Source organism: Rattus rattus, chromosome 1 (assembly GCF_011064425.1).
Source record: "Rattus rattus isolate New Zealand chromosome 1, Rrattus_CSIRO_v1, whole genome shotgun sequence".
NCBI classification, from domain to species: Eukaryota; Metazoa; Chordata; class Mammalia; order Rodentia; family Muridae; genus Rattus; species Rattus rattus.
Window position 1 is genome coordinate 183656887 of NC_046154.1, and position 16128 is coordinate 183673014.

At 40.7% G+C, this 16128-nt stretch overlaps 1 protein-coding gene and 1 pseudogene across 1 annotated transcript in view; one reads left to right on the forward strand and one right to left on the reverse strand.

Annotated features, from left to right (window-relative positions):
* Tmtc2 (transmembrane O-mannosyltransferase targeting cadherins 2) overlaps window positions 1–16128 on the reverse strand; it is a 383050-nt gene that overhangs the window by 172729 nt on the left and 194193 nt on the right. The window contains exon 3 of the mRNA XM_032911909.1: window positions 12693–13521. Within this exon, the coding sequence (XP_032767800.1) occupies window positions 12693–13521 (829 nt within the window). The remainder of the gene's footprint in view (window positions 1–12692; window positions 13522–16128) is intronic.
* LOC116908637 lies at window positions 5203–6069 on the forward strand (annotated as a pseudogene).

Consider the following 16128-nt stretch of genomic DNA (forward strand, 5'->3'; position numbering starts at 1 on the left):
TCGTAATGTGGCCTATGAAGAGTTTCTTATTAATCAGCAACAGGTGTGTGAGATAAAAAGAAGGGATAATACATTTGCAATTTTCTAATATAGTGACTGGACAGGGAAGAATTTGGGAGCAGCCAAGCATTAAATCTCTCCTCAAGCAATATAAGTAAACCCTTGTCAAAAGAAGGGAGAAAAGCACTTGGTGAGTGTACATTAGGATGACATGTACAGAACCTCTTTATATCATACTCAATTGGTTCAGTAAGGGCTGAATAGTTGTATCAACCTCCCCTAAAGTGTCTGAGAACCACAATGCCACAAAAACAAAAACAAAACAAAGAAACAAGAAAGAACAGGGAGACTTTGGAATTCTATAATGTTCCTTTGAGATAACAGAAGGTCAATGTCGAGAACAACAGGAAAATTTCAACACATCACTGTGACTGTCGGTGAGAAAAATGCAGAAAAATACATGTGCTTATATAAGAGATGTAATTATATGCTTGTACAATGAGAATATTAGCACATTAAGTACTGTTTTAAATTTTCAATATTTACATGAATATATAATGAACAAAATCATTCAGTCTTAACAAAAAGAAAGAACATAATTCAAACCATTAATAAAAAAATGTTAAAAATAAATAAATGTAAAGCACAGGCAGTATTTGCACTGTTGGGAATTACAAAGCTTTATCTATTTAGACCACATTTCCTTTGCTGGTGGGTCACTGATATCTCCTTCTAGAAACCGACTACTGTGCCCACAGTACGTAACTTGGTTGATATGCTCAACCTCTGAAGCAGCTATTTCTCTCTAACAATACCACATGAATACTTTTCCTAACTGAAGTGCACACCTCTAATGCCAGCAAAGAAGGCACTCGCAGTCCACAGTGATTAGCATTATTGACATCGAATAGTTGTTTATGGTAGACAAATGAATTATCAGAATGGCAGCCAACATGCCTACAAATTAGAACCTATATAATTCATTCTACTGTCAAAAGAAGTGTCTGTCTGTCTCTTCTGTATATAAGTGTGTGTGTGCACGTGCGTCACATTTGACTATGTGTGATCAATGTTTATTTGTTTTATAAATCTATACATGGTTTCCTAATTGATCAATCTTATTCTTTAAGAAAACTTTAAATAAGACTTTTTAAATATTTAAGTGCATATTATTTATTAAAATGGTTTTATGTTGTAAGTATATAGTATATTTTTATGCTAGATACTCTTTGATAATGATCTTATTTTGAAAATTAGAAATGAATTTGATAATGATTTATACAAATAAAAGTGAATTTCTTACCCATTATCAAAATGTATAAAAATAAAAAATAATCATATATTTCCTTCTGCCACCTTTTCATAGAATTACACCAAAGTATTTCTCTACAGCTGACATTTTAAAATAATTACATGATTTGAGCATTTTATATTTTCCAGTATTTAGACTTTGCGGAAACCCATAATCAAAAGAGGTTCCCCTATATGTAAAAGGCTAAAGCTGTTATTTCCAAAAGCAGATGGTATTTGTTCTGTTGAAAAAATGTATTTTATGTGTTACATTATCTATAAGCTAACAGGTAAAAAGTAATGTATGTAGCTGCCCATGCTTTATACAAGGTGAATATTTTCAATTTAATTTTGTGCATGTTGATGGTGTATATTGACTGTCAGGATTTAGAATTACTTTAGAAACAAAACGCTGGGCGTGACTGTGGGCCAGTTTCTACACTGAGTTAAGGGAGGTCTTACCATTTTACAGAATTGGTGTCTGGACTGACTGAAAAAGAAACAAATGAACATCAGTGTTCTCCTGGCTCTCCATCTGTGGATACAATGTGGCCAAGTGCCTCAAGCTTTCTGCACAGCAATGGATGGATGACTTCGGCCTCACACTGAGAGCAAAGTCAACCCTTCCCTTCTTTAGTTGCTTTTCTTCCAGGGAAAAATAACTAATGAGCACATGATAGAATCCATAACTTAACCATTAATAACTTCCTTTTCATTTGCTTGAAAACCAAATATTCTAAAATCACTATTATGGTTAAAAAGCAAGCAAGCAAGCAAGGAAAAAAAAAAAAGCAAAGACAAAAAAACCAAACAACCAAAAGCTCACAAATTCCAAGTCTAATTTTACTCCTTAACAGATTTAGCCTCTGAAGAATATTTTTTTGTGCAGAACCCTTGAAAACACTGGGTTTAAAAAATACAAAGAAACTGAATGCACACAGTAAGAGGTCGGAGAGTGAGGCAATGGTAAGGTCTGCACATTGCAGGACACTGGGAATCCAAAAAGACAAGAACGCTCTGAGGTGTGAGCATGTCCTTCACTTGCATGCGTCTCTCAGTAACAAACTCTAGTGATAAGGAAGATCTACAGAGTCAAGTGTGGTGGTCCATCACTTTTAAGTCCAACACTTAGTCGGGCTTGAACACTGAGGCCGGATGATTGCTACTGGAGTTTATTGAGCCTGGGCTCTCCAGAGAGATCCAGGCCAGTCTAGAGTACAGACTGAAACCCTAGCTCAAAACAATGACAACAAAACTTAACTTCGAATAGGGGATGCAGGAATCGCTAACCCTAGCCACCTGGGAAACTGAGGCCAAAAAGTTTAATACCTACATCATAATTTAAGACTGTCTCAAAATAAAACACGGATAGGCTGTTCTCTCAGTGGTTGAACACTTCTTTAATACAAACTGAAATCATTCTCTAGTCTCTCTCTCTCTCTCTCTCTCTCTCTCTCTCTCTCTCTCTCTCTCTCTCTCTCTCTCCCTCTCTCTCTCTATGTCATCTACAAGTTTAGCAGTTCAGGTCACATTATGTATTTCCAGCATTTAGTGGAAACAGGGACAGAAAGATGGGCAGCCTGGGCTATTTATTAAATTTCCGGCTAGCCTGTGCTACATGAACACTCTTGATTCAGAAAAGGGGAACTATCCAGAGAAAAAACAATGAAATACATATATCTAAGAGTGAAATGTCAAGACCTTTTGAGACAGGAATCTGAAAGGAAAATGCCTGCATGCTAACTCTTACTTCCAACACATCTGAGGATCTAGCACAGAAGGAAAATGAAAAGAGAAGAGGGCCAAAACATGTGCGGAGTGACGCAGCCCTGGGTCGGGACTCTTTCCTCAACTCTCAAATAGGCGCTTGGTCCTATCCTTTAACAAAATATCCTTTTACAAAAATATAAGCATACATACATTTACTTTATACAATGTTATCTTTAATGAACATCTTTCTACAAAGGTTTAATTAAGAAAGAACAATACACCGTTTTGAAGGAACAAAATATGGAAGGAAGAATAATCTAATTTCAGGATTATTCTAACTAGAGGCTAACTGGTTTCAATTTCTTCAGAACATAAATTGTTATAGCCTAAGGTAATGGTAAGTTTGGGACACAGGGAACTTAAAAGTCCAGAAACATACTAGTTATTTGTTATAAATAATCTGAAATACAGAGACAGCAACAATATCCTCTATAAAACACCTTAGGGTTGTGGGCATTGCATTGTGTTATGGCTTGTTATTTTTTGCTAAAAAAAAAAGTATATTACAGCTAAGTGAAGAACAAAAAGGTTGGGATCTTTCTCTTGTTTGTTTATTTTATTTTATTGACACAGGGTCTCACCCTGCAGCACTGGCTTGCCTACAACATTCTCATTCTCTCTTTCTCTCTCTCTCTTTCTCTCTCTCTCTCTCTCTCTCTCTCTCTCTCTCTCCACACACACACACACACACATTAAATATATTAATGTATTTTATATAGATCTCACTATATACACATATATGTTTATTTATATATGAGGTTGGTCTTGAATTTCACAGAGCTCTGCATGCCTCTGTCTATGTACTTTTCCATTCTTGAAGTAATGAAAGGCCTTTTAAGTTCCGTGGGTATTTAATTTCCATTTGAAAAGGCTTACTCTTACGTTTCTCAAGAATTGTATATTTTGAATATTTGAATATTTTTAAAGGACATTTGCTAATAGCCTGACTTATTACAGCCAACTACATAACAGTGCTATTTCACTTCTTCTGTTAATCTTTATTTGTATCATCATCATCACCACCATCACCATCACCATCACGATCATCATCATCATTGACTTCTTAGACAAAGTTACTTTGTGTAGCCCTGGCTGACCTGGAACTCACTTTGTAAACCTGGCCTCAAACTCAGAGATCCAACGGCCTTTGCCTCCTGGTTTCTGGAATTACAGACATGCACTACAACTGACCTGCTGAGGCCGTTTTGTTTGTTTTGCTTTGTTTTGTTTTTTGTTTGTTTTGGTTTTTTCTGCCAGACTCAATAAACAAGGGGTTGAGAAGGAAGATGAACACAGACTCACTCTACCCTATGGGATCCCAACTTCATTTCTGACACCACGTTTTTCACATTAGCTTCTACGAGTTCATTTCACTCTCTTTCTTCTTACAAGGGTTTTTAAAGTTTGTTCCGATGTTTTTCTAAGTCAATGACTGTTTTAGAAGCGTTTTTGTCCAGCCAGTCAGCCTTGAAATACAACTGTGTTTTTCTTCTTGACAACACTGATCACTTTAATATTTTATATAATATGAACCTCTTTTGAAAAGTTTCTACCTTTCCTTTGACGTGCTATGATAAATTACTGCATAAATAGAACTCTCATCCATGTCTATAAATCTGGCTGCTTAATTATACTATACCATAGCCACAGAGGAGTCTCACTTAGAACTGGAAACGAAAAAGCACAAATGTCAACTTTCACATAGAGACTTAGATTTCAGGCAAACTTTCAATCATTCCTTGAACAAAATATTATTCTACACACACACACACACACACACACACACACACACACACACACACACACAGTGCTTTCCAAGCTAGCCTGTCCAACACAAAGACTCTCAATTCAGAAAGGGGGAGCTATCCAGAGCTAAACCAATACAATACGCATAGCTAATAATGAAATGTCAAGAGCTTTTGAGACAGGAATGTGGAGGCAATATGTGTATGTGTATTTGTTTTGTAATTCGAAAGCATATGATGCTGAAACCAATCAGTCACTTTTGCAGTCACCCAAGAAGGAAGAGAACTTGTTAAACAATGCAGAATTGAGAACAGGTTTCTTATCTATAGCTTTCTCTATAGATATCAGTTCTTAAAAAATGTCATTTATGCTTCTTCTTCTTCGGGAAAACACCAAATGGCAGATGACGCCGGTGCAGCGGGAGGGCCCGGAGGACCCAGGGGCCCAGGATTAGGAGGCGCGGAGGATTAGGCAGCGGCCTTAAGGGCGGCGGTCGTGGCCGAGGCCGTGGCCGTAGTCGAGGCCGCGGGGCTTGTGGAGGTAAAGCTGAAGACAAGGAGTGGATCCCCGTCACAAAGCTGGGCCGTCTGGTTAAGGACATGAAGATCAAGTCCTTGGAGGAGATCTGCCTGTTCTCCCTGTCCATTAAGGAGTCTGAGATTATTGACTTTTTCCTGGGTGCATCTCTAAAGGATGAGGTTCTGAAAACCATGCCAGTGCAGAAGCAGACTCGGGCTGGCCAGCGGACCAAGTTCAAGGCCTTTGTCGCTATTGGGGACTACAATGGCCACGTTGGTCTTGGTGTTAAGTGCTCCAAGGAGGTAGCCACTGCCATCCGAGGGGCCATCATCCTGGCTGAGCTTTCGATTGTCCCAGTGCGGAGAGGCTACTGGGGGAACAAGATTGGCAAGCCCCACACTGTGCCATGCAAGGTGACAGGCCACTGTGGCTCTGTGCTGGTGCGTCTCATCCCTGTCCCCCGAGGCACTGGCATTGTCTCTGCTCCTGTGCCCAAGAAGCTACTGATGATGGCCAGTATAAATGACTGCTACACTTCAGCCAGGGGCTGCACTGCCACCCTGGGCAACTTTGCCAAGGCCACCTTTGATGCTATCTCTAAGACCTATAGCTACCTGACCCCTGACCTCTCGAAAGAGACTGTGTTCACCAAGTCTCCTTATCAGGAATTCACTGACCATCTTGTGAAAATCCACACCAGTCTCTGTTCAGAGGACCCAGGCTCCAGCTGTGGCTACCACATAAGGGTTTTTATACAAGAAATATAAATGAATTAAGTCTGTTAAAAAAAAATGTCATTTATTTTGGGACGCATAAATTGAGGATTCCTTTATGACCAGAGAGTGATAAATATGAGAACCACTGTATGGCCACCTTTTATAGCTACATTCACATGTTTGCATAAGCAAAAAGGAATTAAGGACCAACTTTAGCTTGTGAAAGTATCCTCAGGATAACATGAACTGCTTAATTGCTCACAGTTTTAAAAACCTTCATCAAAACAATCAGAAATTCCAGTCATATGTTCGCTAAAGGTAGCCAAGAGCCCTGGTCTTATTTATTATCTAAGTATTTGCTTAATATTTATATATTTATTGAGTCAGATTTTCATGGGGCTTGGGTTGACCTTAAACTGCGTAGCTCAGGATGATCCTGAAGTCAGATCCTCCACTTCCCCCTCCTGAGTGCTGTGATCACAGGCCTGAGAAACCAGGCACAGATTACGTGGTGCTGGGTTTCAAATGTAAAGCTTTGTTCATGCCAGCAAGCATTCTGCAAGCTAAGTTACACTGTCAATCTCAGAGAACTGTTTAATCAAGAAATGTTTAGCTTAAAAAAATTCTAATGAGTATTTGTATGAGTTCAGTGTTTTAGCAGACAGGATTGTGTATATATTATCATTCATTTTTATGTTTGTGTATTCACATTTACAATAATGCTTAATCTTTGATGATCGCCTATTAATACAAGTTTTTACAGAGTTGGGATTTGAACCTAGAAGTGATAAGATGAGATACTGGATGATCCCCGAGAAGGAAAAGCTCTTAGAACAGGAGGTCACAGAAACATCATTTCAAAAGCCAATAATTATTTAAGCTACCTCCACGCTGTTCACTTACGTTGCAGGTGACACTATATATACCAGAGAGAGGAAACAAAGACAAGGTCAGGAGAGGCCAAACCCATAAGAGAGAATGACCAGGAGCTGGGTGAAAGGAGAGACACACTGTACAGCCCTGGAAGCCAAGGTGACAAATGCCAATTCTGCCTGTCCCCCACAAAGAGCATCAGAAACAGCCAGAGGCCAAAGAGGAAGAAATCACGGGTTTACATGCTTCGTGATGAATTAAAAAATGATTTTTGTAAGCATGTGTGTATCAGCTGGCTTAGGAAAATGTACTGCATTAAATAAAAAACAAATCTTTCAGATCCAGCATGACTTGTCCATTACAGCAACCATCATAGGGAATTGCCCCTGCTTAGCACAGGAATGCAAAATCATTGTGAAGTCTCCAGTGGACAGTGCCTACGAGCCTTTTGATATTCTCAAGCCACTGAGACAATGTCTCGATCAGTATCATGTGTCCCCCAGGAAGATTTAAAGAATAAATTAACTGCACCGTCACCGCGAGAGCCATCACCTATCAGCAGTTGCATCCAATCAGCTAATGACTGGCAGCTGTCTGCAGGATCCACAATAAAGGCGGCAGTTCTAACGTATAATGTTCGTGAGGCTTCAAATCATATTCTGTAAGAACACATGGCAGACTGAAGCACTTGCAAATTTTCAAAAGCTTTCCGAGGAAGAAGGAAAACAGTGTAGTCTTCGGAAATCAGTCTGAAATGCTGGCTTGAAAGGGTTTCTAATCTTTTGCTAGACTTAAGTAATGTGACAAATTGTCAGGAGGCTTTTTTACATAACAGTCTTCCCCATCTCATGATTGCAGAGGAAGTAACTGAAGTCAGAATTATGGCACTTCGCAAATAGGAGGGGAAAAAAATTGGCAAGAAACCCGGATTGAAAGACTTCTGTCTATTTCAAAATGGAAGCCCATGTCACAGGGGACAGCCCTGAAATACAAATGGCCTACATTCCCAGGCCTATCCATCATTTTATAAAGAATCCCTCTCAGTATCTGGTTCACCCAAAGCTAAGCATTTTACATTTCCTTATCTCCTGCTTATGCATTCTACCTCTAAACTGAACATAAAACTCAAGAAGAATGACTGTCATATTTACTGTTCAAGTATCCCTTACTAAAAGCGCTCTCTCTCTCTCTCTCTCTCTCTCTCTCTCTCTCTCTCTCTCTCTCTCATGGTAAGTTGTATATATGGTATTTTTTCCCTTGTGTGCACATGCTTATGTGGGATTGAGTACACTCATGTGCATAAGCACATTGTGGAAAGTCGAGCTCAACTCCGTATATCATCCTCAGGAGTCCTGGCTACATTCTTTAGGATAGACTCACTCATTAACCGGAAACTTAATGACTAGGCTAGCCTCTCTGGCAAGCATGTCCCAGGGATCGTCCTGTCTCTGTGCCCCCAGCATTACAAGGATTACAAATGTAATATGTCACCGTGCTTAGCTGCTTGGACATGAGTTCTGGGAATGACACTGCTTCCCTCACACTTACGAAGCAAGCACTTCACTGACTCAGGCATTCTTCTCCTACCATGTTGAACTGTTAAGTGCAAAAGCCCCAAGTTTCTCCCGCCCCATCTTGTAGTGTACACAGACAATGCATTCAGACAGTAAGGAACATCATCGCGAGCACTGTGAGAAACACGAAGAGTAGAAGGAAGATAGGGGATGCAGCATAAAGAGGCAGGGCTTTTGTCTTCAACGTGCTTGATAAAAATCTACACAAAGCATCTTACTGACAGGGGTACCTTCGTCTAAGACCTGAGGAAGATGGCAGTGCACCGCGCTGAGAATATCTAAGAAAACACATTCTACACAGAAGCAGTGACAGAGGCACAGTGGTCAGAGTTTATCAGGCAAATAGAAGGCATCAAAGCAGCTTTCGGGGCTGGAACGGAGCACGGGAAGGCGAAGCTGCTAGATATTTGCACCTTCTCTGTGATGCTGTGGTAAGAAATGAGAAATGAGCAGAAAACAGGGGTGTGTGGAGCGTCATGTGTATCCTTGCATATTTCCATGGGGTCACTGGGATGTCGGTTAAGTGTGAGCTATAATAATCGAATCGGCGTGTCAGCTCAGACATCAAAGAAACTGAAATGGTCTCTGGTCCTGGAAATTTGCAGGAATAGGCAAAGCCAGAGAGAGCAGCAGAGGTGAGTTTCCCAGGAGCAGAAGCCTTGAAGGCTAGGAAATTACCAAGGAGGAGGTGCCTGGCAATTCCGCTCAGCTGGCTTAGATCTCACTCTCTCAGGTAATATGGTAGAAAAGTGTGCTGTGCTAACTTGACAGAACCTGGAATCATTCATTTGGGAACAGGGACCTCAGTTGAGAAAATGCCGTGTGGCAAGGCTTCTTAAGTTCTTGTAGGTATTCCTGGCCCACTGTGAGTAGGGTCACCCCTGGGCAGGTAGTCCTTGGGTAGTTAAGAAAGCAGGCTGAGGAAGCCATTGGGGCACAAGGCAGTAAGCAGCATTTGTCCATGGCCTCTGTATCCGCTTCTACCTCCAGGTTCCTGCCCTGCTTGAGTTCCTGCCATGATGGACTGTGACTTGGATGATGTGTGAGATGAAATAAACTCTTGTCATCTCCAAGTCGCTTCTGGTCATGGAGTTTTATCACCGCAATAGAAACCCTAACTAAAGCAAAGAAGACTAAGTCGGAAATTTACGCATAGCACCTTCTGCACAAAGGTCTGCTTTGTAGTAGAAAGGAAAACGCTACAGCCTGTCCAGATGCAACAGAGCGTCCTCTGGCCTGAATCACTTCCAACGTCCCTGTCTCAACAGGAAGTGGGACAAAGGAAAAGAGGGAAAAGATCACAGTTATAAAAGCCGAGACTCAATCATTGGATAACATAACACCTTCCAACATGTACAAAAGGACCCAGTCTAGCATTAGATACTAAAATACTAGTATACACAAAAATAAAGTCTGAGTCTTTAGGAAGACCCAAAGACAGTGAGACAAAATGCAAAGACACTAGAGAAATTGGACACATCTGGGAGCCTAAGAATATATATAAAACTGCAATCTCAATGAACAAAATCCCCCATTGAGAACTCTCCATTTGTGTTATCCTGTCTGACATAAAATAAAAAATTACAAGGTGGGATGAAAAATCAACTAGGACGAAGGGGCTGGGTTCAGGTAGGAATCCTTTAATAATACCTTAGAGCAAATGGTTCTCAACCTGTGGGTCTCAATCCCACGGGGTCACCTATCAGATACCCTGTATATCAGATATTTACATCACAATTCATAACAGTAGCCAAATTACAGTTATGAAGTAGCAACAAAAATAATTCTACATTTGGGACGGGAGGGGGGTCACCCCAATATGAGGAGCTGCACTAAAGGGTTGCAGCATTAGGAGGTTGAGAACCACCGGTCTCGTGAAGGATGACTGCAGTCTGTGGACATGGCAGTGGAGATGTTACAACACGGTGAGGTGCTGGAGAGACTACTCAAGACACAGCTTGAAGGAACTGCAGGTAGAATGGACATGAACTGACCCCAGAAGAGGGGACGCACAACTAACTCTTGGCCTCCCAGCCGACTACTGGGAAAATGGACCGTCCATCCAGTAAAATGAGGTGCATCAGCAGATAAGGCAGGTGTCTGGAACTTGTAGACCATCTGCAAGTGTTTTTACTAGTTCTGGTCAGCTGAGCGGTCATTTACCTACTCTTAAGATGCTCAGAGCGTACGCCACTTGTCAGGTGCTATGAAGAAAGCACGGGCAAGCTGCTTATGAGGTAGCTTACTGTAGTGATGAAGAAATGACCAGGCATTTTTAACTATTCCCACCAAAGCACTGGGTTCAAGATCACAGCTGTCAGCCATCAAATCCTTAATCCAGAAAACAACATATGTGGTTAAAAATGCTTCTACCTTATGTGTATCAGAGATGGCGATTTTGACCTTGGCATCTAAATATGTCCCTCCTTGTCTTTCAGAGTAATAACATTTGGCTGGATGGTTGGACTTCCGAAGATAATACTTCCCAGTCTTTCTCCCAGAGAGATGTAGCCAATAATCTCTGGGCAAGCACAGTGTATATAACGTCTTCACTGTAACTTAGAAAGAATGGGCACGCCCACACTCTACCCCTCCTCTCTCCTTTCCCTTCAGCCAAGGCACTGATGTGATAATGAGCCATCTTGGACCACATGGGCAGGGCGACCCATGGAGATGGCAGAGGAACAAAAAAGAAGCAGGGATCCTAAGAAGCCATGGCACCACCTTATCAGCTCCAAGCTGCGCGTGTTGAGATTGCCATGAGAAAAAAACAACAGCTTCTATCTTCCCGAAGCGCCTCTTATCTGAGCCCTCAGTAACAGCAGCTTAGCATGATGAAATTTAGCCAGAAATTTTCATAAATCCCCCCAAACAACATGGTGATTCAAATAACAGGGCCGGAAGATTTTGTTTTAATTCCTTACATGCCTCCCTTTGAAATGACAAGAACATGGACCAGCAATGTGGGCTTGTTCTAAATTTGTATGGACCACCAAAGGAAAACTACCTGAAAATCATTCTGTAAAAACCGCAACAATTTGAACAAGTCTTAGGGTTGGGCAATATCCATTACTTACAAAAGCTACATGATAGTGATTTTTGTTTTCTCTTTTTCTTTTTCTTTTTCTTTCTTTTTTTTTTTTTTTGAGGGGGGGAGGCAAAAAATAACTGAAGAATTTCACAGGCTGAACAAACCTCAACTCTTCCTTTTGTTCTCATTAGAAACCTCTGCAACCCAGCTTGAGGAGATGGCTAAGCAGGTAAGAGCTCTTGTTGCCCTTCCAGAAGATCTGGGTTCAGCTCATACAAGGCAGATCACACCAGTCTACAACCCCAGGGGGCTTTACCGTGACGTAATGCACTGTGATGCATATGTGCACTAAATGAAAACCTGATTTCCTTACTTTCGCTTGTTTCCACCAATATCTAAATTGTCTAAACTCTGAGATCAGCTTTTTGTTAATAATTTTGTGTTTTAACAAAAACTAGAGTTTGCTGTGTCTATCCATTTAGAGACTGGTTAAAATAACTTTTCTCTACATTAAAAGAAATAGTACCTGTCCTTTTTCGTTTGTTTGTTTTAATAGTATACAAAGGTTTTTTTTGTTTGTTTGTTTTTTGTTTTTTATTTTCCACCCTTAAGTTACTTAAGAATCTTAAATTAGGGATGCACTAACTACTTTAACTAATGGTAACCATGAGCATATTCAATCCCCTCAAAACTTACATTGATCACACCTACACTTATGTCACAATAGGGAGACTCTGAGGCAGCTCACCTCCAAGTCTTGCCATATTCCCTCAGGCAATGCTTGACCAACAGTGCCTAGAGCATAGTTAAATGAGATAAACTGACTTCCATTCTATGATCAAAGAGATAGATATTATTCATATTTTAAAACGCAGACAGTAAGCATCCTCCTAAATTCTTATGATCGTCGTTATTTCCAGTCAACACAAGTTCTAATTCTTCTATGGAGACACAATCAGGAACACAAGGAAATGCGTTTCCTATCGCAATCGTGAAATGCGGACCGTATCTCAATTGCTTATATAATGTGTCTCTACAAAAATAAGAAGGGAAGATACAGGCCTCGCATAAAAGGATCTCATCTGCAACGTTGTGCTTTAAGGCATAAAACGATGCTCTAAGGAGGCTGCAAGTGCAAAGCATCCAGGCAAAAACCATAAAATGACGCGTTACCTTTGGCGGGGTTCACTTTGATCCCTGATCTATACAGCATCTCCTCATTCTGCCAGTCTCCGTTCCTGATGGCAGTCTTGAGTCCGTAGAAGACAATTAACGTTGCTGTAGCATAAAAAACCAGGCTCTTGAGAAACCTCTTTTGTACTTTGACGTAAAGGGCTCTGGCGCCCACTGTGATCAGAAGGCAGAAGCCCATACTGGGAATATATAAGACTCGCTCTGCGATTACAAAGCCGACATAGAAAAACAGGTTCGTGGCAGGAATAAAAGGTATTATCAACAAAGATAAAGACAGGATGACAATGTTCTCAGTGGAAGGGAGCTGAGGTCTCTGTGATACGCAACTTTTAATTCCATTCTCTACTTTGGATGCAAAGCTGGGCTTAATTTCTGAGTTCCGGTACTCCACGTCTGAGTAGCAACTATGGCCATTGGCGTTCTGCTTGCCGTTTGTCACAGCTTTCCCGTTGCACTCTCCTTCTAAACTTGGGCTCTTCAAACCACAGTAGGCGAGGAGGAGAAGTCCAGAATAGAAGGCCACAGTGTGTAGATTTCTCCAATCACAAACTGTTTTGAGAAGAGGCACGGCGTCCATGGACCAATCAAAGCTCAGGGTGTCCGGGCAGAGCAATAGCCAGAGGTTCTTGGTAGGTAAATAGAAGAAGGTGAGCGTGCGAGCCAAAAGGCTGTCCGAGTCAGCAGCGGGGTTGTCGGAGTTGGAAAAGCTTGGTGGTTTATTGCCCATCCAGTATAACCGGGCACCCAAAAGGCTGGTCCCCCAGAATGTTAACAAGCTAATGCTGAGAAAGAGAGACAAGTTCTTCCTCTGAAAGCAAAAGAGAGGGAGAAGAGTCAACATCATTGTCATCACTGCAACATGAGAACATTTAACATTCACAGCTGAAACACTTTTAAAGGGGCACTTAAATTAAAACGACTTCATTTGCATCGTTTTTAAAATATGCTTAGGAAAACCTTCATCTAAAAATAAAGTGACTAGGATTCTACCTTGCGTCTAACTTTGGATAAATGTCTTTCCCTTCTCCAAATCCCTTTCTAAAACATCACTGACCAAAGCATTCAATTTCTGACCATTACAAAATAAATTCAATTATTTCCTTCCCAGTGGCAGGTCAAAAGGAAAGACCAGTTCTGTGGTACTTGGCACTGCACCGGCAACAGCAGTCACCAGATGGCTGTCTCCTTTTATTTATAAATTTAGATTTCATAGAGGAAGCAAAGAACAGTCATATCTGCTCAGGTCTAAGTCATGGGGAGCTTTAGCCAGTTTCAATGACACTTGCACACTGACAATAACAACATACAATGTCTAATAACCAAATACATTTTTCCAATCTCCACAGTCTTTAACTAAGTTTCAGTAAAGGATTTCTTTATTTTAAGAGAAAGAATTGGAAAGATTTAAAAAAGGACATCTGTGTTCATAAGAATTCTCTTGTTCATTTCTTTAACCAAGGTAAAACAGAGCTGGATGGTAAGTGACACTCCAGTGTCAGCAACGGAGAGGTCAAGGCTGGAGGGTCATAAGTTCAAGGCCAGGCAGAGTGAAACAGATGCTGTCAGTGAACCAAGGGCGGGAATGTAGCTCAGCAGTACCAATGTTTGCAGAGCAAGCACATGGCCCTACACTGAATCATCAGCATGATTTGTAAAGAAATACAGCACAACTAGAGAAATAGCTCCGTGCTTAGGAGCACTGGCTGCTCTTCCAGAGGTCCCGAGTTCAATTCCCAGCACCCACATGGCAGCCCATGACTGTGTCGTCCCAATGTAGTCCCTCTTCTAATGAGCAGATGTATGTACATACAATCACATACATGAATAAATAAATCTTTAAAATAATATATTTTAATATATTAGTATATTATATTATGTGATAATATAATTTAAAAGGTTTTAAGTGAATATATTTATAACTAAATAAATAACTAAAGCCAAAGCATGTGGTGTCATCTAACAAGCTACTTCCAAAATAGGCAGTGTGTGTGTGTGTGTGTGTGTGTGTGTGTGTGTGTGTGTGTGTGTGTGTGTGTGTGTGTGTGTGTGTGTGAACATGGGTGCAGAACCCCATGTTCCTGGAACATTCATTCTAATGCAATGGTAAGTAGCATTATTAAAAGGGCACTGAATCAGTTGTCTGGCATTGCTCACATCTCTGAATGCCCTCTCAGTGAATGCTATAAAAAGTGGCAAAAGAGTATGATAAAAAAAAAAAAAAACAAAAACCAAAAAATCAAACAAACAAACAAAAAAAAACATGGGAAACCTGGAAAGGGAATAACATTTGAAATGTAAATTTTAAAATATCCGATAAAAAATAATTTGAAAAAAAATAAGAAAAGAAAAACCAAGACTCCATACTAATCCAGTCATCCCGTCCTTCAAATCTTTTCTTCATTTTCCTTTTAAGATCTTTGAGATTTTCAATTTCTAACTTAATGCCTATAATCTGATTTGTGCATACATTCAAGATAAGAAAATTTCATTGAATCAAGTATCAATACTTTTTTTTCTCCAAAGGTAATTTTCCCAGTGTCGCTCAGGTTCCCCTAAATAACTTAAAATCCCCTAGTCTCAGCTTAGAGGTGGACATCACAAAATAGCTGCTTGGGTATTTTTTATTTTTCCTCTTGTTTTAGTGAATCAAACTACCCAACACCGTTGTTTCTGAGATGGACAAGACACAGGCATTCCAGTGAGTTGACCTGAAAGACTTAAAAGCTAAATCCAGCAAACACACACACACACACACACACACACACACACACACACACACACACACACACAGAAGCTGAAGTTTACACGTATGACAGCTAAACATGGTCAATGACTGAACATTAGAAAAGAGTGCCTCTTAGTAGCAGAAACATAACTAGTTCATCCAACCCATCAGCCAGCCTGCCCTCTGGGACAGGTACAATCCTGTGCATGGTCTATGCGAAGGTCATAAGGAGGAGAGGCTCATGTTCAGCTATCAGATACTACCCTCTGCAGACCTTTGGGAAGACTATGGCTTTTAAAAACACAGATGCCCAGGCGCTAGAGAGGAGACTCTGGGAAGAACACTGGCCACCCTTCTGAGGACCCAGGTTGGATCCCAAGCACCAACACTGCAGATCACCACCTTCAGAAACTCCTATTTCAGGGGAACCAGTGGCCTCTTGTGGCCACCATCGGTACTGCATGCACTTGGTACAAAGCGTCAAGCAAGCAAAACACCCACACATGCGAACATAAATGATTTCTTTTCAAAACAGAGATAAAAATATTTGGGCCCTGATCTAGGAAGAATACCTAGGTGATGGTATGCAGCTTCAGCCGGTAATCACTCCATCCAGAACTGTCCAGTCTTATCTGGACAGCGGAAATGCTAAGAGAATTGGACCTTTACTATTCGAATGGCTATAGCAGA